Raw genomic sequence first — 24,223 nt, 5'->3', positions numbered from 1 at the left:
AATTTTTTCGATTGACAGTGTGAGCAAAACGTATTTATATGTGTTTTTCCCGACCTCAGTGAAGGGAATATGATCCAAGTTTCAGATCACAAGAAATTCCCACATGTTTAAGATATTGTTTGATATGAATTATCACTTTGTAGTAAATGAGACAGAACAAATGACAAAAAAAAGATGCTAAAGTGCTACCACATACCCTTGTCTCCCTTCAAACGGGAGCTGGTCTATTATTTCTAAAGTTTACATTTTCTACTTAGTAAATTTCCAAAGGTGTTATAGCTTTCCTCATTCAGAAAAATAGTAATCCCGAAAAGGAGATGAGTGGGTACGAAATGTGCTCTTAGTTGTCATAAAGTCTCCTTCAACGAAACAGCTATAACTGGTACATAGGTTTCACCAAGCTGACGAGCATATCTTAAAAAATATAGGTAACATCCCATTCGAGGTACGGAGAGGGGCAATGTTCTTATTCAGTTTCTGTCATAGATATTGCGCCAAAACATTGAACGAGTCTATTTCAGTGTTCATTATTTTTCAGTATTACAGTCACTTTCTTTTTATACCGTACATCTTCACCCTTAAACTCAGCTATTACCTGTCAATTAATTTTATATATGTCGTAACCTCAGAATCCAAATGGTCTCGTTGGAGTCCTTGGAGTGACTGCACCCAAAGATGTGGCGCCGGTACACGACATCGAAACAGAACATGCGTGGCCATCAATGATAAAGCAGTCTTTGCCCCAATTTCGTGTGCTAGTAAATCTAACCAGATTAAATCATGCGCAGAATGGAAATGTCCAGGTAGGCATCTTTCTACAAGAATTGTCAATCATGCCTAGTTATGATTGTTTGGTAGAGAGTGCTGAAAGCACTTGTTGTGGGCTAAAGTAACATACATTTATGACAGACTGAACGGAATTATAATCACATGACCAGATAGTCGAAGGAAGAGCTGCGATGAACAGAAAGTGTTTTTTTTCTCTAAATTCAACAAGGTCTTTCCCAGAGCAGACAACTGTATTCGCTTGTCTAACTTTCAGATATCCGTCTAGTGAAACATATATTATGAAATATTGCGTTGCCAATCATATAGCAAGGTATAGTAAGTCAGAAAAAATAGAGTTCATCAACAAAAAGAATCTTGATAAGAAATGTTCAACACCTAACGTGGCTGGCCATATGATGATTATGTTGTAGAGTATTTTAAAGGATTGCTGTTTTGAGTATTTTTAGGTTTACCTTTTGTTTTGTGAGGGTTCGCTCTTTGCGTCGACGCGTTTTTTTTTTTTTTTTGTAGTTCTTTTGCCTTGACTTTATGTTTCTAGTATGTACTTAAACTATTCTTAGTCCACAGATTTCTCTTGTTACCTTGTTAGACTTGATAATCGCTTGTTATGGTTGGAAATGGTTAGTTTGATAGGTGGTCATGTTTGAGTTGGTAAAACTGACCTTGAGTTTTACCCACACTGAATATCCTGTTTGTGCGCGTGATTTTCATGTGCAGCTCGATCATTGGCGTTTAACTGGTTCCTTGGTGCTCGCCAAGTGCTTCGGAGCGAGCTACCCAATTTCCCCCTTTGCAAAACAACGAATGCATTGTGGAAACTCCCACGGTCAGCAGCTAACCCACACATGTCTGTGATTTTTGCATTTAATGCGTGGGAACTCCTTGCTAAAAGTAGAAGAAAAGTAGCAGCAGCAGCAGAGGAAGAAGAGACACGAAACGTTGTAGTAGGAAAGAATAAAAAGAGAGAAGAGTCTAGAGTCTCAGCACTTCTCGTTAAAAGCCAAGCGAGTGGTAAAGACCCCCAACAATTATATAATTGTGATAGTTAGATCTATATCTCATTTTTTGATTAGACTGCTCAAGAAACTGTTCCATTGGAACACTAAATTCCGCTTGTGATGCGTGCACATGCAGTCACCACGTGTTGAGTGGCCGAGTCTTGACAGAGGATGATATACCGCTCTCAGAAGCAAACATATCACTGGCGGAGACACCCTACAACATTATTGCACAAACAAATATCAGCGGATACTTTGTGACTCTGGGAGTTTGTGCAATCCAACAAGAGCTGTTAGTTACCAAAGCAGGGTTTGTCCCCGTGAAACTAACGGCAAATGTTACGACATCAACAACTGCTAATATTACAGCCAAAATGGAAATGGCAGGTACGCTCCAAATTACTATTTCGAACCATCACAGGTCCCTGTAAATACTCACTCTCCATCTTTCCAGTTCCTTTTATATATATAATTATACTTCAAGATCTAGGTTACTTGAACTTTTACTGCAACTCTGGGTTTCATGCCTCTTGCGAAACAATCGTCAGGCAACGATGAAACATGAAGCAAACTTCTAACTGTTCCAGCTTTAATGTGGCGATGTTTCGGCCTTCGGCCTTCTTAAGGTGGAACGTATTTACATAAAAACTAAAAACTAAAAATCCTAGTAGGTTTACAGAATAACCTGAATTTATACTAAACCTAAGAAATATAAATCATATTACGTAATGCACTACATACCTAAATTATTAGACATAATAATGAGTAAAAGGCAAGAATGCGCAAGGGGCGAAATAACCAGGATTGGTTGCGAAGAATTCAATTGCATTGTGTAAATGAAGCCCTAATTACGTTTTATAGCGAACGCGATTTTTGGATCTGAATTCGCGTCTTTTGTTAAGTCCATGGGGACTAAGTGTACAAAGCTGTGCGGTCCAGTACGCCTCTCTCGTAAGTAATAATCTATCTATATAAGCCGCGTCCCCTTGGCTTGTAATTTTCTCTATAACAAATCTCGTGTTTGATACAATTGAAATGGACTGCAAGCTTGTACGTTTTTTTGTTTGTTCGCATAGACGACTTGTGATTACGAAAACGTTTTTTTTTTTTTTTACTTGTTGTTACAGTAGTTCCTCTTTCGTTTATTGTTCCAGTCGCACCATTTGTGACAGTTCATCCAAAAAAGAAGATACGCATGCCTGGTCAGAGTGTTACATTCTGCTGTGAGGGAGAGGGAAATCCTCCACCAGAAATTGAATGGTAAGGTAAAATTACAGAACGCAATGGGTAACTACATTATTTTTGTAGATAGTTTCTAAGTTTCTAGTCGGGTTTTTGATTCAGAAGGAATCTCTTTCACAGTAAGTAAGGATTATTATTATTATCACTATTATTATTATTATTATTATTATTACTATTATTATATACGTTTTCTGCACCCTTTGTAAGTACAAGGATTTGGATTTTCTGAGTAAGTGCTGAAGAGATAAACTTGAGTTAAAAATTATTGTGACTGTTGCCGATCATTAGTATACAATCATACTTATAATTATTAATTATCCTTATCAGCATCATTATGATTGTTACCGTGTAGTGTACCATAGGTTGATGCACAGGAATTTAGTCTGATAGGACGCGAAGAGTAAACTTTGTTGCTCCATGACACCGTCTGAGAAAGTTGATAACTTTTAGATCATTATCATACCATTTTTTCATCAATTTTATCATTATTACAGCAATCAATGTTATTATTATTATTACTAATACTAGTTTTAGTATTACAATCATTATTATATATTGTTATAACGTTGCATCCATAATTTGCAGAGGTGACTTGTCAGGAAAACAATGGTGTTGCGCCCTATATTGGGATTGGCTCCCTAATCCTACAAATCTTTGTGTGTTGTGTGTGTGTGTGTTGTGTGTGTGTGTGTGTGTGTGTGTGTGTGTTTGTATGTGTGTGTGTGTGTGTTTTCATACCCTTTGAATTAGTAAATTATGGAAAGCCTCTGTTGGTCAGTCAGTTCAAAATGATTTTTAAACTCATTGAACGCCGTGCATAGTCAGGTTTACAAAACCAAACGAAAGAATTTAACATAAAAGATTTCCAAACCAGTTATCTCTACTAACGTTCTAAGTAGTTTTATAGTCGGTAGGCATAGTTTGATTTTTTTTTGATATTCTTATTCAACGTTTCTTTGCTAGGTTTAAGGAAAACAACGTCATCGACAAGAGCTTCTATAATAATAACAATAATACTCTTGAAATAAACGACGTTCAGGGTCTAAATGGGAGTTACCGCTGTCGAGCGATTAATCAATTTGGATCAGAGTTTTCAAACGAAGCTGATTTAATGGTTTTAGGTAAGAACTCCATTTCTCCTGAACTTTAAAAAAAGATTTAGTGGTAATAGTCGTTGAAATTAAATCTTTTTAAGATAATACTAGGTGCCAAGGAAAGCGTGGAATTTAATCACTATCTTAAGGGGGAGCGGAGAGGGGGGGATTCAAAAACCTTTCCCATTTATCCCAAGCAAAAAATGTTAGAAAAGCAATCGTTGCATCTTACTGTGTAGTGTTCGTGTAAGAAAGGAAAAAGTTAGACTCGAACACAACGTTCACTCTTGCTTCTAAGACGAAAAAATGATCTTTATTGCGCGGATGGACGAAATAAATGATTTCTTAGAGTTGAATTCGACTTTATAAGCATACATAACACCGAGATGGTTTAAAAGGAGGGGATCCTACCGTGATGCGCATGAGACTCAACAGCTCAGTTAGACTGGAACTTTAATTTTGTATCTTTTAAAGTTCAGGCTAGGAAAAGTGTTGAGGAATTTCACCATCAGTTACAGGTCTAAAGCTTTTTTATTACTACTGATTTGGGTTCTTAAAACCTACTGTACTTTGGATAGCCAGTGAATAAAATCTTGTCTTTATTTGTTTCCTGATGGCAGAAAATTCTGAGGATTCTTGCTCTTCGATACCACTTTCCAGTAATGTGTCTCTACCACCTGGTTGTCTTGTTAATGGTACAAACTCCACCACAGTGGACGTCGGCGAGTGCGAACCTATTACATGCGTAAAGAGAGGTGTTAACTTCACTTCTTCTTGTTCTGATCCTCCCCTTTGTTGCAGTCCTCTTCTCTTTGAAAGTGTTGCAATAAAATGCGGTGTCACCATATCTTTCGAAATGTCGGTGGTGAAGAGGTGCGGTTGTGGAAAATGCAAGGAAAAACAGACTATCATCAGTGGTGTTGCTATCGGTCAAGATGGCAATCCTGCCACTTCAGTTGATTTAGTCTTCGGTGGAAAATCTGTGGGTAGTACTGATGCAAAGGGAAAGTTTTCATTTCCTGTCCCAAAAACCACGAAAAGGGCAATTGTTACTTTCAAAGACTTGATACACAAAAAATTTGTGGAAGAAGAAAAAATTTTTGTTGTGGAAGAGGGTCAAACGGCTATTTACACTGTGAAATTAAGAGAAAAACCAGCGCCTGTTATATTCAATGCCTCCGAACCACTTGATGTACCATTGGGTAGTGATTCTTCTGATGGTTTTGCTGATCTTGAGCTGCCTGAAAACGCCCTGTTGAATGAAGATGGTTCTGTTTTCGAAGGAATTGCCAAGGCCACCGTCAGTGTGACTGATCCTCGCAACCAATCTGATATCGAGTCCGCTCCTGGAGATTTTAGTGCAATGAGTGAGGATGGCGAGGAGGAACTACTTCAAACATTTGGCATGATAAAGGTTAATCTGGAAGACGACAATGGGAAGCCGCTGACCATGTCTAAGCCCATGAAAGTATATCTAGATCCAGAAAAGCTCAATTTGACTGGATCTGATGGTAATGTCTCTGTGAAACTTTATTGGCTTGACAAAAAAACAGGACGCTGGAGGGAGGCCGGTGAATTTAAGCCAGAAGATGGAAAACACCAAAGAAGGAGGCGTTCTAAGCGAATGTTTCTTGCAGGAACAGTGACGCCCTATTTGGGAAAGCGGAACCTTAACTTTGATACCCCAAATGAACAAGTTGCTTTGAGAGTAACTGTCCCAGACAGTAAAAACGATAAGGATGGCGCTGTCTTAGTACGAGTAGGTTGCTTTAAACCCCCAAAAGGGTACATAGAGAAAATAACCACTTACGGTGTAGCCTGCATTCCAATTTGGAGAGATGCTAAATGCTTTGTCCACGCCTCAAGAGGTAATAATTATTACATAACTGATATAGATGATACGTCTGCACAGAAAATATTCGATCATGTTAAAGGCAGCGTTAAGTCGATTACTGGAAGAGGAAACACCATCACATATTATTCTTTTGTGAGCAGTTTACAAGACGATACAAGCATTGACGGACCGACGTACTCTGTAAATCCACCGGGAAAGAACAAATGTGAAGACTCCCTGAACAGCTCACCACCATCAAACCTAAAAAAAAGTCGTCAGTTCGTTTTTAAGAAGCCGGCCGACGACGATACTAAGCCACTTCAACTACTTCACAAAACGCAGGCTCTGAATTGGGCTACTGAAGTTGACGAAAAGTGTTTTATTAAAATCAATTATACTGGAAAAGAAGAAGTGGTATTCATGGCAACGAGTTATGGGAACAAAAACTTTGAAATCAATTCAACATACGGCTATAACATTAACACAACACAATTCATCTCTGGCAAGAATGTTGTGTGCTTGCAGTTTAAATGTCCAAATGCGGACGAAAAAGGAGTATTCCTTATTCTGACGCCAATAAACTCGAAGATCAGTGGTAAATTTCATATAGATGATAATCTTCAACAAATTATGTCCTGTGACAAAGATGTTCCCGTTGGTAAAGGCCAAGAGATGAGGCTATGTATCACTTCCAAATTGATACGATTGTTTAAACACGGAAGCTATAGCATTTGCCTCAACGACCAAGAGGATCCTCAAGTAACATTTAGGAAAGGTATGTATTAAAAATAAATATAGGCTGATAGCTTCTAAAGAAACTGTTTGGGGCTGCGTCGATGGGGGTAACGAAATAATTTGAATATATCAACAAAGTTGAAATGGTGAATTGGCCACCGTTACGATTATAAAAGCTGACGTTTCGAGCGTTAGCCCTTCGCCCTTCGCTCCGCCGAAGGGCTAACGCTCGAAACGTCAGCTTTTATAATCGTAACAGTGGCCAATTTACTATATCAACTTTGTTAATATATTCAAGTTATTATTATTAAAAAGTTACACAGCTATACATTCAGACGTCGGATAAATAGGATCAACATACAGCCGGGCCAACCAAAAATGTTCCACTCCTATCACTATTTTTTAAAGTCTGTTGCTTCTATTCACAAGGTATCTGAGTCACTGAATCTCCAAGTCGACCCTATTAGGATCTCTTGCATTTACCCCCAAAATATATATGCACCCTCTTTCTGTCAGCCTCTTTCCACATTGTACACAAACAAACAAAAAATTACAAAACATTACAAAAATTCAAAACAAAAGAGCAAGAAAAGGAAAGAGAACCATAAAAGAAAAAAGAAACTTGCCACAGCTCTGCCAAAGGCAAAGAAGAAGGACTGGAAGAGAAAACTCCCGATACCCCGCCTGAAATTCAGCTGGAACCCTTGCCAACTTTAAACAAACGTCCAGTGCTACGTACTGCTTGTCATAAGAGGAAAATCGCAGAATCACACACAACTCTTAAGCTACAGTTTTCTGACCTATCCCAATCCGATGGAATTTGTTGAGAACACATTACATACCTGAGCAACCCGGTTTTGAAAAATAACAGCTTTACACATATTTGAAAAACGGGTTTCTTAATCTTCTAAAGTAAGAGGGCGAGGAGAACGTCAGGCCAATTTCCGGGGTACAACCTAGGAGAACTTTTTTACCATAAATAGCAGTAATACGCAATTTGCCGTTGTCGGTATAGGGTACAATCAACAACTTTTGCGTCAACGTGTCACGCAATTGTCACGCCCTGAAAGAATCGAATCGTCGTATTTGACGTCGATGTGGTAAAAAAAAAAAAGAAAGAAATATCAGCAGTGGTTTAGCATAGTGTTGTGACCTTCCGGGAACTGCCCGGCAGTGGCTTTGTCCCATGTGGCTTTTCGGGCAGAAATAGGTTTTTGAAGAAGAACATTTTCGAATCGATGTTTAAGGATTTTACAGTAAATAAATTTCTTGGTTTGGTTAATATTGGATTTATCACATAGTCTGTACTCTTATGGGCAACGATATTTGTCATCACAGTGGTCACAATTTGTTGCGGACTCACCAGGCCGCGCCTCGTGAGGCAACATTTTGACAACTGTGATGCAGTTTATCGTTGTCAATTGCATTACAGACCACGTGAAACCATTGTCAATTAGTTAATCAGGGGCCAGATCTAAAAACGGATGCGGAAAAGGCATATCAATCGTATGAAACAGGATCAGGATTTGGTGGGCCGGATGGCGTAACGTCTACCAAGAATCTCGAGAAGTAATATACTCTCCTTAAGGGATAGATCAGTTTGTTGAAAGACCATTCTAATATTTTTGTTTCATTTTGCATGTAATTAGTGGGACTTCCGTCAAGTAGCGAAAGAACCTTGAAAATTTTTTTTTTTTTTTAACCTCTTAGTTTAGAATAAAATCCATTCTGGTGAATACAGCAAGTTTTTAGTCAGATCAGCATTGGCTTGTAACGAGCGGGATAATAAGTCTCTCTCTCCTTCTTTTCCTTTCTACCCCCTTCTCTTCTCTGTTCCTCTCTGCCAATGTCCCTCTCTTCTTCTGTGCCTCTGTCTCTCTGTGTCCACTATTCATCTGTGGCCACTGTATCTTTAATTTCCTTTGCCCACTCTGCCCCTTTCCCTCTTTGTCCACTCTTCCTCCGTTCTTCTGGTATGGTCCTCTGTGTCCACTACCCCTCTGGGGCCTCTGTGCTAACTGTGCCCTTTGCTCCTCCCTGCTCCTTGTGGCTTTGCTACTGTCCCTCTGGTCGTCTGTGCCCACTGTCCTGCTCGGCTTCTGTGTCATCAGTTCCGGCTGAATCCAGTAAACAAACCCTCTGCAATGTTTTCGAATGGTAATCTTGGGCTGCAAAGGAGATTGCTGATTAAATATTACCAATTTTGTCTTGCAGAGTGAACAGTTCTTCCTGGGGCAGCATCCAATTCCTGGAAGTTTACCTAACTGGTAAAAGTAACTTATCCTAAGCCTATGGGGAATAATGCTTTTAATGAAAGAAGAATCACACTAGTTCTAAACGATTAATCATAGATATATTCTGCATAATTATATAGATTATCCTCTAAATCATTTACATAAATAAAAAAATATGAGTACAAGTAAGCGTGCAAACAATGATAACTTAAAAACAGTGGTTGTAAATGAATATAATCCTTTAAAAAATTTACTAATTGGATTAGCTGGAATTCTTGTTCCAGCACATATCTTCTCTTGAATTTTTAAGGTTATATTGGATGATGTGCATAATAATGAATTCCACCATGCTTTTCTTGACAACAATGGATGTGCCAATTAGAAGACCCCATGGAATGTAATACTCAGTACAAATGTTAGTAAATAAATATATCCCAAGATGACTTCAATTCTCCCAACATGGTCCAAGCAAAGATGGCACTTGAATTTAGCACCAGAACATTTAAATGTAATTAATTCTCATGTTTTTCAAAAAGCTGTGCTCCTTTGATACTTCCTGTTTGAGTTTTTTGGTCCAAAGTCTCAGAGGAATAATTATTGCCGTGATATTGTCTTCTGAACCATACTGTATTGCACAATGTGTCAGAATGTTAGCAGCATGTTCAGCATCAGGACAAGTCTGTACAAGGTCAGTTATTTCCTCATCTGACATGACATACAACATGCCGTCAGTGTGCAAAACAATAAAAGAATCTGTTTTACAATCCACTTTAAATTGCTGTACTTAAGGAATGGCAAAGAAAGCCACCAACTGAGCGAGTTCTTGCAAGCTTTCCATTAACCTTTGGTGAATTTAATCCCCAATTGATCCAACCATTAAACAGCTTTATTCTTTGCTGCTCATCCTCCCTAGATGGGTGCATGGTGTAAATTTGTTATTGAGACTGCTTCACCCATGCGGCACATTAAACCACTGCTGTCTCCAACACTAGCTACTGTGAGATCAGTGTACCTGAATTTGTAAAAGAGCAACAGTCACTGTGGTACCGTAGTGGTTTCTTTCATGACCGATAAAAGAAAACATGAGAACAGCTTATTATTACTTCAAAGCTTTTAAGCCATGAGTGACCAAGAGAGAATTTCTCATCACAATACCAATACAATAGCGAGCAAACTAGTGATAAGAATAGAGCAAAAAATCAACTACGGGAAACCTGATTATTAATTGATCCAACACCAAATTCTCCAAACTAACATCAAAGAATTTTGTGTCAGACAACAAGGAGAATTACTCAAATGAGATCTTGTGAGTAAAGAGATTAACAGGTTTAGGGTAATAGATGCATAATCTAAAATCATATATCCGCGTTTTAAATTTCAAGAGGGCATCATCTCTCTGAGCCCCATCTTAAAAAGGTTACCCTGCCTAAATTAAAAAAAAACGCTGAAACTGCAGCTGTACCAAGATTTGTTAAAAGATCAAGCGACTGAATATTTTGCCAAAACAATTTCATGCTGCCCTAGAACAAAATTCTACATGAATCAGGAAAAAAAGGGGCCTGCAGCCCCACCTAACCTCCTACCCACCCCCTCTTTATACAAGTTACTGACACTTTGTCTTTGCTAAGTAATTCCTCTGTAAAAAACAAAAAGGAAAATGATGAAGAACAAGTAAACTTTGTGCCATAAAGAATGCTTCAACCCCTTGCTGAAATGCTAATCTGAAGATTTCCATACCAAATTTGCATAGAGGTGTTTGAAAAAGGAACAATGGCAAAAAACGAGCTATGGGACCTGAAGGCTTTGTTTTAGGATAGCATGAAGTTAGCCTGATTTATTTCCAAAACACTTTCCAACCGAATGCTGTCACTTTGGCAAGCATTTATCCCCCCCCCCCCCCCCCATGAATGGGAAGAAGCACCTGAGGGGTTAAGTCGTAATCATTACTTTTTCACTCTAGGAAATTTTCTGCATTAAAAAAAACGGTATCCAATAACTACCTCTCCATACACTGAAAATTCGCGTACTGAACAGTTACATAACTATCCTGGCAGTATGCGAGAAGTTCGTCTCTAGAGGCCTAGTTAAACGGCCAAAAGTCTGTCACTAGTCTCCTACAGCTCGGTGGTAGCTAGAACATCCGAATTACTGATCATATGCCTGTTTAATCCGCTTAATACATCATCTTTCAATTACACAACTGTTCTCCTTAATTAAAGCTCGAAATCAGCAGACCCACCATATTGCCTAATAGTAGAGTATGAAATATATAAGCAACTCCCACTGTGCCTCTTCTTTAAATCACTTGGTAATTTGGTAATATCAACTAAGTTGAAATTGTAAATTGGCCACTGTAAAGAGTTAAAAAGCTGACATTTCGAGTGTTAGCCCTTCATTAGAGAACTTGCAGCTATTGGAAAAAGCTATACCTCGGCGAAACAGGAAGACGACTAGGTGACCGATCCCAAGAACACCTTTGCGACGTAGAAAGGAATGACAAGGATGCATCAAAGCCAGTCACTAGACACTTAAATCTACCTAATCATTCTAAGCAACATGTGGCAATCTGCTGTCTTTCCTTACATTTAGGGAGCATTCATTATTTATGGAGGGGGGTGAGCTGGCAAGATTTTCAGTGAGACTAAACAAAATATCCTGACCCTGCTCTATATGAATTAAAAACTTCATGACCCCTCAGTGTAGTTGTAATTGCAAAAATAGCTAGCCCCCTCCCCCCAAGGACTATCAAAGCAGCTATGTTAAAAGAAGTGAGAAATATATAATATGGCCGATAGTAGAAAAGTTCTACAAACTTAAACCCACATTTGTAGATGATATGTAACAACAAAAAGCTTTTGACCCCCCTACATTATTCCCAAATTTTTCTAATGAACCCCCATTTTAGTTCCTGAATTTATCATGACCCCCCCCCCCCATTATTCTTGGCAGCCCTCCCCCCGCCATAAATAATGAAGGCTCCTTTAGATAGATGGGAAAGCCGCAAAACTCTCGAACAAAAGTTTATCTTTGAAATCGGCACTCTTAATCTCACAGGTACAGGGGTGTAGCCTGTGACCACCTCTGTGACTAGGGGTGGTCACAGAGGCTACTCACCATTAACACCACTGCTCTTCCACGTGTATCAGCTGGCTCAGTCGTACTATCACAGCATGAAGGCCCATATCAATGGCTTTTACGGCCAAGATATTGTCATGGTGTTTTCGCCACCTGAATATTGTAGGTTGTTTGCTCTAAAGAAGACCTACCAAGGGGGGGTCGCGGGCACCCCAGGATCCCCCCCTGGCTACGCCCTTTAGGTATCAACGAACGCTTTTTATTCTACTCATTTATTCGTGTTTTTCCCGTCGCCATGCTCCCACCAGTAGCGTAGCTTCACTTTCTGCATACAAACCCACACACAACCCACAATTCCTCCATTCGCTCTGACGAAAAGGCAAACGCTCGAAACGTCAGCTTTTTAACTCTTTACGGTGGCCAATTTACAATTTCAACTTAGTTGATATTACCAAATTATCTTGTTACCCCCACCGACAAAGAAACTTACCGTAGACGTAGAAACTTACCCCCTTTATTTAAATCACTTGGTTAATGAATAGACGTGGATAAATATGAACACTCGGAAACGTTGACTCAGTGAATTCGAAATCGCGCCAAACGAATGCAGATCGAAACTGTAACCCCGAAAGGTCACATGTATAGCGAGGGTCGTAAGAGACGGATTTGGAGACCAGACAGTTGTAACGCACAACGTAAACTTTAATTGAAATTGCGTAAAAGGCAGCGGCTTGTAGAATAATGGATAGATGATTCGATGTATAGCTTTGCGTAGCGATAAGGTCTTGTCGCATTGAGATTTGTTGTGGTTCGAACGAGAAAGCAAAGAAAGGAACCTAAATAAGCCCACGCCTGTGGATGGACTTATTAACCTAGACGCACGTGGCATAGAATCGCGAAACTACACAAGCGCTAAAGATAATCATGCCAATTAAGATAATGAAGCTAACTATAACAATGAAGTAAATAAAATGGCTTACTTTAGTCTGGCTCCTAGCGGCAATAGGTAGCTGATATGTGGCGGTGAAAAAGAAAGTAGCATTTATTCAACAAGTAGCGTTGCAACAATAAACCTCTCAAATAACTACGTCCCTTACACACTGAAATCCGATCGCTAAACCTGTCACGCAAGTATGTACAGTTGTTCAAGAAGTAGATAATCAACGAGAACAAGAGAGGAATCACGGCTAAAAATAAACAGACGAGCTATTATGGTATGAAAATAACAGAAACTTCGAAGTAATGACGCATGTAGAAACTAATTTCCTTCCCTGGTATTTATGGTATCAGCAAGCAAACCATATGGGAAAAGGTGGAATTTCATTCCACTCAATATTAAAACAATTGGCAAAGAAACTTGTGTCATTTAACGAATCCAAACAATATTATAATGATTGCAAGAGTAAATGATACGAGCTCGTGTAATTTTTTACAAACCAGGGTCGAGTTGTTTAAAAGTGGGTTAAGATAACCCAGGGTTAGTGTGAAATTAGATTTCAGATGCGAAAGCTTTTAAAAGAAAATTCAGTTTATTTCCACTTGTTTACAATTTGATGATTGAATGAGCTAAAAAGAATTGGGAAAATTATCACAAAACAGCTTTTGATCAAAGAATGTAGAAACCTGGATTAAAATTTAACCTTGGATTAGCGCTAATCGGCCTTCGAATAACTGGGCCCAGAATAAAAATGAAATTAGCTGTTTTCTCAATAAAATGAAGAATGATCAAACAGGTGAGAAAAGTCCTTTACAAACTGTAAACTTGACAGTTATTACTAGAATATCTAAGCTCCTCCAGTCAAAAGATTTGGGGCGCCTTAGAGAGGACGATAGGTAAAACGTGTCCAAATTCCACATAGTTTTCCGCGTGTAAACGGTAACCCTAAAACCAGGAAATCGGAAACCGAAAACCAGAATTCGGAATCCGGAATCCGGAATCCGGAATCCGGAATCCGGAATCCGGAATCCGGAGTCCGGAATCCAAAAATAAAGCAAAAACGAAGTTTTACAAATACACAAACGTTAAGTTGCAAAGTTTTCACCTGGAAATATAAAAAGGTCAATAACAAATGGCATCAATAATAATAATTTACAATTATATAGCGCAGACCTCTATATGAATATATTCAGTCGCGCTTCACAATATCGTAGGATAAAATTATGGCAATAGTAACTAAGATATAAGAACCTATTGGAATTCGAACCTACGAGTCTATGGACTCAAAGAGAAAAATAGCCTAGCTAAGTGAATAAGAAACATTAGTAAAAATAAAAATCTATTTGAAAGCTAGGTAAAAAAAATTAGCTTTGATAGCAGTCTTGACAGTGTCCAATATCTTTATGTTACGAATTGTCGAAGGTAATGCATTCCAAAGATGAGGTGCAGCTGATTGGAAGGCACGGTCACCAAGGGTTGGACGGGTCCTGCTGCTTGATATTTCGAGTAATAATAAAGACTCGTTTGACCTAAGAGAGCACCTGGATCGCTTTTTGATGCTAATTAAATCAGTCAAATAGTTAGGGGCTAGACCATATAAACAGTTAAATGTCAAAAGGAGAATCTTAAACTTTATACGGTAACTAATTGAGAGACAATGAAGGTGGAGAAGTAATGGTGTAACATGGCAGTATTTTGGTGATCCAGTGACCAACCGAGCTGCGGCATTCTGTATCCGTTGGAGTTTCATGATATGTGAATTCGGGAAGCCATATAGTAGACTGTTACAATAATCTATTCTACTGGTTATAAAAGCGTGAACTAATGTTTCAGTGACTGAACGACTCAGATATTTCCTAATTCTACGTATGTTGTAAAGATAATAGATTGCGGATGAGCAAGTTCTGTTAATATGACTAAGCATACTCATCTTCGAATCAAACCAGATTCCTAAGTTTCGAACTTCAAATGATGAAGCAATTTTGGAGTCGCCAACCGATAAGATGCTGATGTTACTGACTTTCTGAAGTTGTTGTCGCGCTCCAATCAGAACAAATTCTGTCTTATCCGCATTCAGTTTTAACTTGTCCGTTTGCATCCACTGACTAAAGTCAGCGATACATGATTCCATGGCAGCTAAGGCAGCGAATTCTTCCATGTCATTTCCTGATCTAAACGCGATGAACAGTCGTGTGTCATCTGCATAACAATGGGGATTAGGAAGATGTGTTTCGATGATCCTAAAAAGCTTCCTGGCGTAAAGAGAAAATAATAACGACCCGAGACAGCTGCCTTGTGGAACTCCAAATTCAAGATTAAAGATATTCGATAGGACTCCGTCTATAGAGATAGGCTCGTTGCAGTGAAGGAAGAAGATCATTCCCGTTTAAGTAGCACTGGATCTGATCAGCTGCTACTCTCCGCGCGGGTCATTCCACTTTTTAAAAAGGGAAAGGCTGATGAGATGGACAATTATCGCCCGATTTCCATTTTACCTGTTTCATCTAAGGTTTTAGAACGGGCTGTACATATCCAACTCTACAAATATCTCCAGCAAAACAAGATCTTGAGCCCTTATTAGTGCGGATTTCGGAAGTGTCACTCGACAGAATTCGCTTCTCTTAGTTTTTCTGATAATATTCGTAGGAACATGGACCAAGGGCAATTAACTGGTGCTGTGTTTATTGACCTTCGCAAAGCTTTCGACACTGTGGATCATGCGGTACTTCTGGACAAGCTTTCCAATTTAAGGATTTTGGATAAAGAGCATGGCTGGTTTACGGATTACCTGTCGAGCCGCACCCACGTTGTAGAGTTTCAAGGGGTGACTTCTACTTCAGAAGCCGTCTCTACTGGAGTGTCTCAGGGTTCTATCCTCGGACCACTATTGTTTATTCTACACATTAATGATTTACCGGAAGTAGTGTCCGATTGCAATATTCTAATGTACGCTGATGACACTGTTTTATACTGTTCATCCTCTCTAGCATCTGTCATTTAAGACAAGCTGAATGCGTAACTGTCTAAAATTGACCACTGGCTTTCTTTTAATAGTCTGTTTGTTAATGGAACAAAAACTGAAGTTATCTGCTGTTAACTCTTTTTCTATTACTTTAAATAACAATGTAATTAAGCGGGTTTTTCACTAATAATAATAATAATAATAACAGTTTATTCACAGTATATCCACATAAAAAGGTGTGGCTCTTCATCTGTGAAGGCCTACGATACAAAAATTTAATATTAAAACTAACTGATAATGACTAACTAAATTGTAATAAAAACTATACCTGAAAGTAAATATGCAGAATATATTGGTTGGTGGTGGTGTTTGTTTCTATATCTTTGCAAGGAAGACAAAGCGCGCGCCTTCAAGAACGCCTTGCAGAGCCTGCAGTATTCTTTAAAATCTGTGCAATTCCTTATATTTGCTGGCAATTCGTTAATAATCATGGCTGCTGAATGCTGAAAGGTGCCCTGTACAAATGGAACATAAAGCCTTGGAGCAACACTGGAACGGAGATGCCTAACGGGTTTAACGACTTGCAAATTTAAATGGGAGGGCCAGTTATCAGAATACAGTGCTTTAAAAATAGTCTTTAGTAGTGAGTATTCCCTTAGCTCCCGGATAGGTAGCCAGCCAAGATCCAAAATGGTAGATATACTGTTTACATATTTACAAGTGATGAAACTAGCCATAGCGAACTGGAGCCTTTGTAGTCTAGCTGAGAGGAACTTTGGTAGTGGATAAAAAACAATGTCACAGTAGCTTATTTTAGACAGAATTAATGTTTCTACCAAATGTTTCCGTAGTTTAAAAATAGTAAAGTTCCTTATTTTTCTTAAGGTTCTCAGAGTCGCATAACAAGATTTAAGAATAAAATTGGTATGAAATTCCCATTTAAGATTTGAGTCAATGTGTACTCCCAGGAGTTTTGTAACATTTATACGTTCCAGTGGTTTACCGCAGATTTCTAATCCCAACTCCAGATTTCCGAGAGTGAACATGAGCCATCTGTGGAGTTGAAATAAGAATGGCCTTGGTTTTCTTAGAATTTAGGGCCAAGTTTGAGTCATTTGACCTGGCGCCGAGGCCTGCCAGGGTTGCATTCATGCTTTCCGCTTGAGATGTGATCTGCGTTGTAGAACAGCTAGTGTATAATGTTGTATCGTCGGCATATTGGAAACTTTTGACTGTAGGTGGAAGAATATCGTGAAGATCCGCGACGTAGAGATTGAACAACATCGGTCCAAGGATTGAGCCTTGGGGGATTCCAAATTCGGAGAGCACAGGTGACGATTTGCGATCATCAATTTGAACGTAATGTCTCCTGCCGCATAGGTAATTAGCCAGCCATTCGAGGACATACTTTGAAAAACCGAGGTGATGCAACTTGGTTATCGCCGTTTTAAAACAAACGGTATCAAATGCTTTCGAAAAGTCTGCTAGTACCATAAGAGTTACCTCTTTCCTTTTCATGGCACTCACTAGGTCGTCCCTTATACCTAAGAGTGTCGTAGAGGTCGAATGCCCCTTACGAAAGCTCGAGATGGTGTCTCTAAGGAGAGATTCTCTAGTGCAGAAATCAGTCATTTGCGAAGCAACAAGCTTCTCAAATACCTTAGAAAGTACGGGAAGAAGCGACGCTGGACGCAAGTGATCTTCCGAGACAGGTGTGTCAACTTTTGGAATGGGGCTGATACGCGCGAGTTTCCAGGCATGCGGGAAGTACAACTTTGAAATACAGTTATTGATGATAGTTGTGAGTGGGCCGGCCAAGCATCCAGCAGTCAGCTTTACAAACTGGGCAGGCAATTGGTCAGGTCCAGTCGAACAGTCACTGCGTAGTTGTTTAAGGGTTCGCAGGACTTCTCTTTGTGTAACACTTTCCAGGTGGAAGGCGCCCTCTTTATCCGTAAGACCGCGGATGAACTGGAAAAGTTCATCTTGGTTGGTCGATTCAACATCAAGCGTTCTCCTTGCGGTCGTAGCAAAATGAAGATTAAGCTTGTCTGGGTCGAACCTTAAAGGCTGTCGACAGGGGTGGAATACGCGGTGAACCATGCGCCAGACTTCCTTAGATTTGTTGTACAGCAAAGCCTTTTCCATGAAAGCTTTACGAGCTTTACGTATAGCGCTCTTTATTTTATTTCGTACTTCCCGGAAAGCAGACCAAGAAGATTCTGAATTTGACTGATGCGCTTCTCGCCTAAGTTTGTCTCTTTGTGACTGAAGGTTAAGTATTGTTTCGTTATCCATCCACGGGGCGGGAGGGCGTGTCACACGGCACCTTCTGAGGGGTGCGTGCCTTTCAAGGCAGTCGTTAAACAAAGTGTTGAGAGTCTCTAATTGATCGTCAGGGTCATCAGTTGATGTTATTAGCGAAAATGGTAGTGCGGAGAAGTCCTCTAAGAAAGCTGTCTCATTTAAGTTCTTCAGGTTTCTGATGTACTTATATCTTGGCTGATAACGAGCTATGCGGATGTTTACACACGCGAAGGGGCCATCGTGGTCACTCACAATACTGCACGGTATCACACCATGAGATGTTAGTTTGGATGGATCATTGATAATAATGTGATCCAGTAAGGTTCGTGCTGTTCTTGTTGTTCTTGTAGGTTTGTCAATGATTTGCTTGACATTAAGGGTGTCAAGTAGGGAAATATATCGCCGCGTTGGGGCGTCCGGTATGCCCAACAGATCGAAATTCACGTCGCCTGTAAGAAGGAGAAGACCATTCCACTGCGCAATAATGCAACCGATGAGATCTTCGAACTTGTCCGGCCATACCGAAGGTCTGTGCATGGCTTCTGACCGGTAAAAACTCCCCAGCAAAAGTTTACTGTGCTTGTCCTTTCCTTGAATTTCCAGCCAGAGGTGTTCCATGTCAGGTTGGGTGTTCTCGATGTCCTTTCGGCGCTTGTATTTTATATTGTCTCGAATATAAGTCCCCACTCCACCGCCCTTGACATTGTCCCGATTCCGAAATTCCTTCGAGAAACCAGGGAGTGAGACATATTCTAGTCGATCCTTATTGTTCTTCATCCAGGTCTCACTTAGAGTTATGATATCAAGGGGATATTTGTTGACTGTCAAAGCAAATTCATTAAATGTAGAAAGCATACTTTGCGTATTCAAGTGCATCAACTTCAGCGAGCTGGATTTATCGATCAATGTCTCTAATATCTCATCATTAGCTTGCATTTCGTTACAGGCCTCAGACGGGCCTGATTGGTGTAGATCACATTGACCATGGAAAGGCAGCATTGATAGCGCACAGTTACAACAGATCCACTTTCCGGGCAAGTTTGCCTTCACATGGTTAAAACTTGTTACACCAGCACAACGAAGATGAATTAAATCAAAGCATTTTTCACATTCCAGGCGTCTATGATTTCTCTGTACAGTTTTCTCGCAAACTGGACACTTTGGCATCGAGGATGATTTTGGTTTTGGTTTCGTGGATGTTAATGTAGGTCCCGGTTGTGGATGGACGTCGCCACAGGCCATTAACAGCTGGTAAGTCGCCGTACTATTAGAGTAATACGGAATCCTGGACTTTCCGTACTTTGTCTTTGTGTTATCAATGTAGCGCGACGAATTATGACGACAGTCGATCGACAACAAGAACGACAACTGCTCGCGAGGGAATTTGACTTGACTTCCAAGACACCTTTGCGTGAGGCATGTATGCTTATATTCCACGATACACGATTTATCCGAATGCGAGACAATAGCCCGCGACCGAGAAGGCATTTTAATAAATGCAAAAGCAGACGGTTGAGTGAATTCGGCTTCCACACTGATCGGTCTGGTCTTTGGCGGAAAACCGCCTGAAACAACGTAGAATCTTGTTTTCTCCAATCCATTTTGTGCCTCAGTTACCATTAGGCACAATAGCAAGATACTGATGCCTGAAGAAAAGGCCATGAGCATAAATAGATGATAAAATTCGCGTAAAATGTCGGAGCTCTAACAAGCACGTCTGCCGTAATTAAATATTCGGGAAGTTGTTCACTTATCTGGGTATAGTGTTTGATGACCGCCTTAGCTGGAACGAGCAAATAAAGCACCTAATTTCGACGGCGGGAAAACGCGTAGGAATGCTTAGCAGGCTTCGTAGAAGCCTTACTAGAGAGAGTGCAAATGTAGTGTATTGTAGTCTAATTAGGCCAATTTTAGAATACTGCGTATGTGTGTGGGGCTGTTGCGGGGAAGGTCGCAAACAAGACCCTGAAGCCCTCCAAAACCGGGCTGCTAGGATAGTTGCTAGAACCATGCGTAGCAAGCAGGCAATGGACGTTCTGAAGTGGCCCACGTTGGAGGAGCGCCGACGTAAATCTGTTTTTAAACTCTTTAAGAAATGCCTGCAAGGTCAATGTCTCCAGTATTTAAACAATATTTTAAATTAAACGTAATAATACAATCCATGCGCGCGCTACTAGACAAAGCAACCTCTTACATCCGTCTGCAATCGAGAACTGAGATTGCGAAAAGATCCTTCTATTATTATGGTTGTTCTCTTTTTAACGAATTATCTTAATGATAATTCGTGTTATACATCTTTTAATCTTTTACCTGTAAATAGTTTTCTATTTATATTATTACCTGTATGAGTGTAGTGTTTATATGTTTAGTGTGGTTTTTGTGCGTTGTTGCTCAGGGCTCCCATTGATAACAGACAGCTTTTTGCGTCTGAAGGGGCTACCCTGTGTGGTATAAATTAATAATGGTTCTTCTTCTTTCAGCTAATTTTGAAATAGAGGAAAGATTGCTGATTGGTCGAAAATTTTTAAAGACTAAGTCAAGACCTTGTTTTTTTAACAGCGGTGTAACAACTGAGTCTTTCCAATTATCGGGGGAAAATCCGGATTCAAGCGACAAGTTTATCATGGTTGATAATATCGGGAGTAACTCATTAAGGCAATCTTTCATGATGTTGGTAGGAACGGGGTTAAGTGAGCAAGATTTCGTCGGCGCTCTAAACACAAGTTTCCATTAATAGGCCACATCTACACGGTGAAAAGCAGTAAAGGACGAAGAACAGTGAGGGGAATGGTGGTTAATACTGCTGTATGAATTCTCAGTTGCGTCAAGGTTAACACGAAGATCCAGTATTTTCTTGACAAAGAATGACCCCTCTTTTGATAAAAAAGATTCCCGGCATTTCAGTTCAATAGGCGACCGTTAACCCTTGTGAGGGCTATGCATATACCAACCTAGATGTGACAGAGTCACTAGACACATATTTTGGAATAAACTAGAGGCTCTTATATTTCAGTATCTTTCTATATTTTATCGTAATAATTTTTTTCCTCTTAGGATGCGACCTAGTGCTCGTTTTGGAATGTAGTACATCATTGTGTTAAACGGATATGCGCAAGTTAGACCTACTTGTGAGACGTGATTTTTCAGGCGCCGTTTTAACTAATTTCCTTGTGACAAAATTATCTTGTTTGTTTTGATATAATTATCACATTTCAATAGCGAAACAAGTACAGGACGTCCTTACCGCGCGCTGCAATTCGGAACGGCGAAGTTTTGGCAACAAGTTGTAGAATCTTAAGAATGTTGTCCTACGCTTGTTCGTTTCACATAAATAGAGGCTGTTTTAGTTAGTCCTTCAGTTGGTTATTTTGAGCTACATTGGATCACTTGTAAGAAGACGAAGACTTTCTCTGTTCGAGGTTTACTGTATTCTGCTAGTTATTCCCGTTTATTTGTTTATTCATCTATCAGTTTGGCTTCAATAAAGTATTTTAGAGGTATATTCCTTGAATCCTTCTCGTTCTTGCGCGACCACTCATTCCGTCTTGTTACATAGAATCAAATTATGATGCATGTAATGCATCATAATTTGATTCTAATTACCCGACAAACGACTAAAGTGCGATTTCTTGCAACTGCCTCGTTGTTAAGTGATCTGCATGCAATTTGTCAGAGGTATAACTTGGCCTTCGTGCCCAGTAGATACACGTTACAAGTCAGCAAATGTCAAAGAGAAGGGGCATTTCTATTAATAACTGGTTAACGGGGTTACAAGTCATAATTTTGCTTTCCACTCTGTCCTGCCCGAGTAATCTAAATCCTTGGTACAAGTGGTGGCGAGAAATGGTCTGTTTATGTTCACGTGGGCTTAGAATCTGTTTTTAAGATGTTGTCGAACGGTTTCAATCTCCCACTTTAATGATATCCAGTCATTCTTGTCTGAGAAAATCCTGGTGTACTTCAACAGACTTTAAAAATCCATCCAGAATCAACAGCAAGGGAATTTTTGAACTGAACAAGCAAGGGGCCATCGATGAAAATTTCAAGTTTCATGATCAAAAAGGCTTTACTTTCTCGTTATGCGTTGAGGAAATTTATTGTTAATTGCTACTACCCAAACATCCTTATAGAGAGACACCCAGCTCAGTGTTACTCTAACAAAGTTAAGGCCCCATTTTCATTTTCTTCCGCTTTATGACTAACATTTAATTCAGTTTTGCCTAGCTTCAAGGACAGCAACTATGGCTTTCGTTTTACTTTATCCACAAACATTGCTTGAAGGCATATACGCACTGCATATCTGGTTCCCTAAGTAGCGGGGTCTATATCCTAGAACTCTTGCGATACAAACTCATCGTTTCCTTTCATAAGTGAGTATTTTAAATCTAACGGATCGCTCTCACTGATCAACAAATTTTTGGAGGGTAGTCTGTGTGCTTCGACAGTGCAAATGAAACATCAGCAGGTGCTCGGGAAGAAACGACTAAAAAAAATTTTTCTTTAAGGATGTCTCAAAACATGTTGTCGCAGTTCTTGTGCGCATGATGATGAGAGCCAAACTCGTTCATGTTCCTGCAAACAACCGTGGATTGGAGATATCTGTAAGAAAATTGGTACGGCCAGGCAGGTATTTATACCTTGTCAACACTATTGGTAGACAAATAACCTATAATGAAGCAATTTTTTAACAGCATTTATTCTTTAACATCTTGATTTAACTAAGGTAATCGAAAGGTTCTTTACCAAGTACACCCTCCCACAGCCATTATCCGTAATCCATGCGTGAAGTGACAATTTTTAGTTACGTGATGAGTAAAAAAATCCTTCCCATCGTTTCTTTCGTTGCGTCAAAAGTATTCCCCATTCTATTGCAGACAATGTCGGACAGCGGTGTAGTTGTAATAAATTAGTGATTGGATTGGAAACTTGTATAAGTTTTGCAACGCAGTGCGATCTCTCGGAATCTTTTCGCTATCATTTACATTTGAGATTTTCTTCTATGAAAAATGCTTCACCGTTATTCTATGATAACTAGTCTTAGATTTATTTCCTTGCGAAGTCGCTAGGCCTTTATAGATTATGCTAGCATAATTTTTGGCATAATTTGAGCAAACTGGTATAATTTCTGCCAATTAGCAATGCTAGCATAATTCGCATATTTTGATAATCATCGGATCATTTTTTTATGCTACAATTTGATCGTTCATCTCTACTCCCAAGCACTTGTTGACGTTATTCGATGTTTTAAGTCTTAGTTCAAGTAGTAGCATGTGTAGTTCACTTTGAATCACTGAGCGGCGTCTGAAACGGTCTGAGCCCGGGTCTGGGGTGCACCGGAACCGGAAGTCACATTGTAGGCCATGTTGGTCCCAGTAGCTCTCATCAGGCAAGGCTACAAATTACAAAATGGCGCAATCGCAGATAAGCTACATGAGAGTATGGTCTAGTACGAGTGTGCATGTTAGCATGAACCACATGTTTATTTGAATTTCATTGTGGATTTGTTGCATTTCTTTCTTGTAGACCAACGGCTTCTAATTAAAAGATGTATTTTTTGGACTTATTTGCAATTTTTTCAAAGAGCATAATTTTAAAAAAAGGGCATAATTTAGAAAAAAGAGAATAATTTTTGCATAATTTCGCCAAAAAAAGCAATGCTACTAGCATATGCTACTTTTACAAGCATAATCTATTAAGGCCTAGAAGTGATTAGTCTTTGAGTTGGATTAAATTTTCTTGTCTGCAAAGGAAGTAGTGTCGTTTTGGCCAATTAACTCGGACTCGTCAAAACAAAATTGCAGCCGGCCCCAGCGCTCCGGTCCTTTATTGAGCTGCCGACCACATATTGTTCATTAAACAACGAATTAAACCAATTAGAGCAGAAATATTCGGTTGAATCATGTCGAGAAAATAGCACAAAACTAATTTGCGTATCAATTGAAGATGAAATTTATTTGGACCGTATACGAATGATGACCGACTTGAGCAAAAAGGGGTCGAATTAAAGACTAACCAT

General features: G+C 39.5%; 1 protein-coding gene across 1 annotated transcript; it reads left to right on the top strand.

The window, feature by feature from the left end:
- Positions 1–460: 460 nt before the first annotated feature.
- LOC111336399 (cartilage intermediate layer protein 1) lies at positions 461–9,829 on the top strand. The gene is made up of 6 exons (XM_022942487.2): positions 461–803; positions 1,863–2,174; positions 2,942–3,047; positions 3,993–4,150; positions 4,744–6,732; positions 8,907–9,829. The coding sequence occupies exons 1-6, from the start codon at positions 461–463 to the stop codon at positions 8,909–8,911; spliced, it is 2,913 nt and encodes a 970-aa protein (XP_022798222.2). The 3' UTR covers positions 8,912–9,829.
- Positions 9,830–24,223: the final 14,394 nt, after the last annotated feature.

The sequence above is a fragment of the Stylophora pistillata genome, chromosome 2, assembly GCF_964205215.1.
Source record: "Stylophora pistillata chromosome 2, jaStyPist1.2, whole genome shotgun sequence".
In the NCBI taxonomy this organism is placed as follows: domain Eukaryota; kingdom Metazoa; phylum Cnidaria; class Anthozoa; order Scleractinia; family Pocilloporidae; genus Stylophora; species Stylophora pistillata.
Note: the sequence above shows the minus strand (reverse complement) of the source record. Positions and strands in the feature narration are given on the sequence as shown.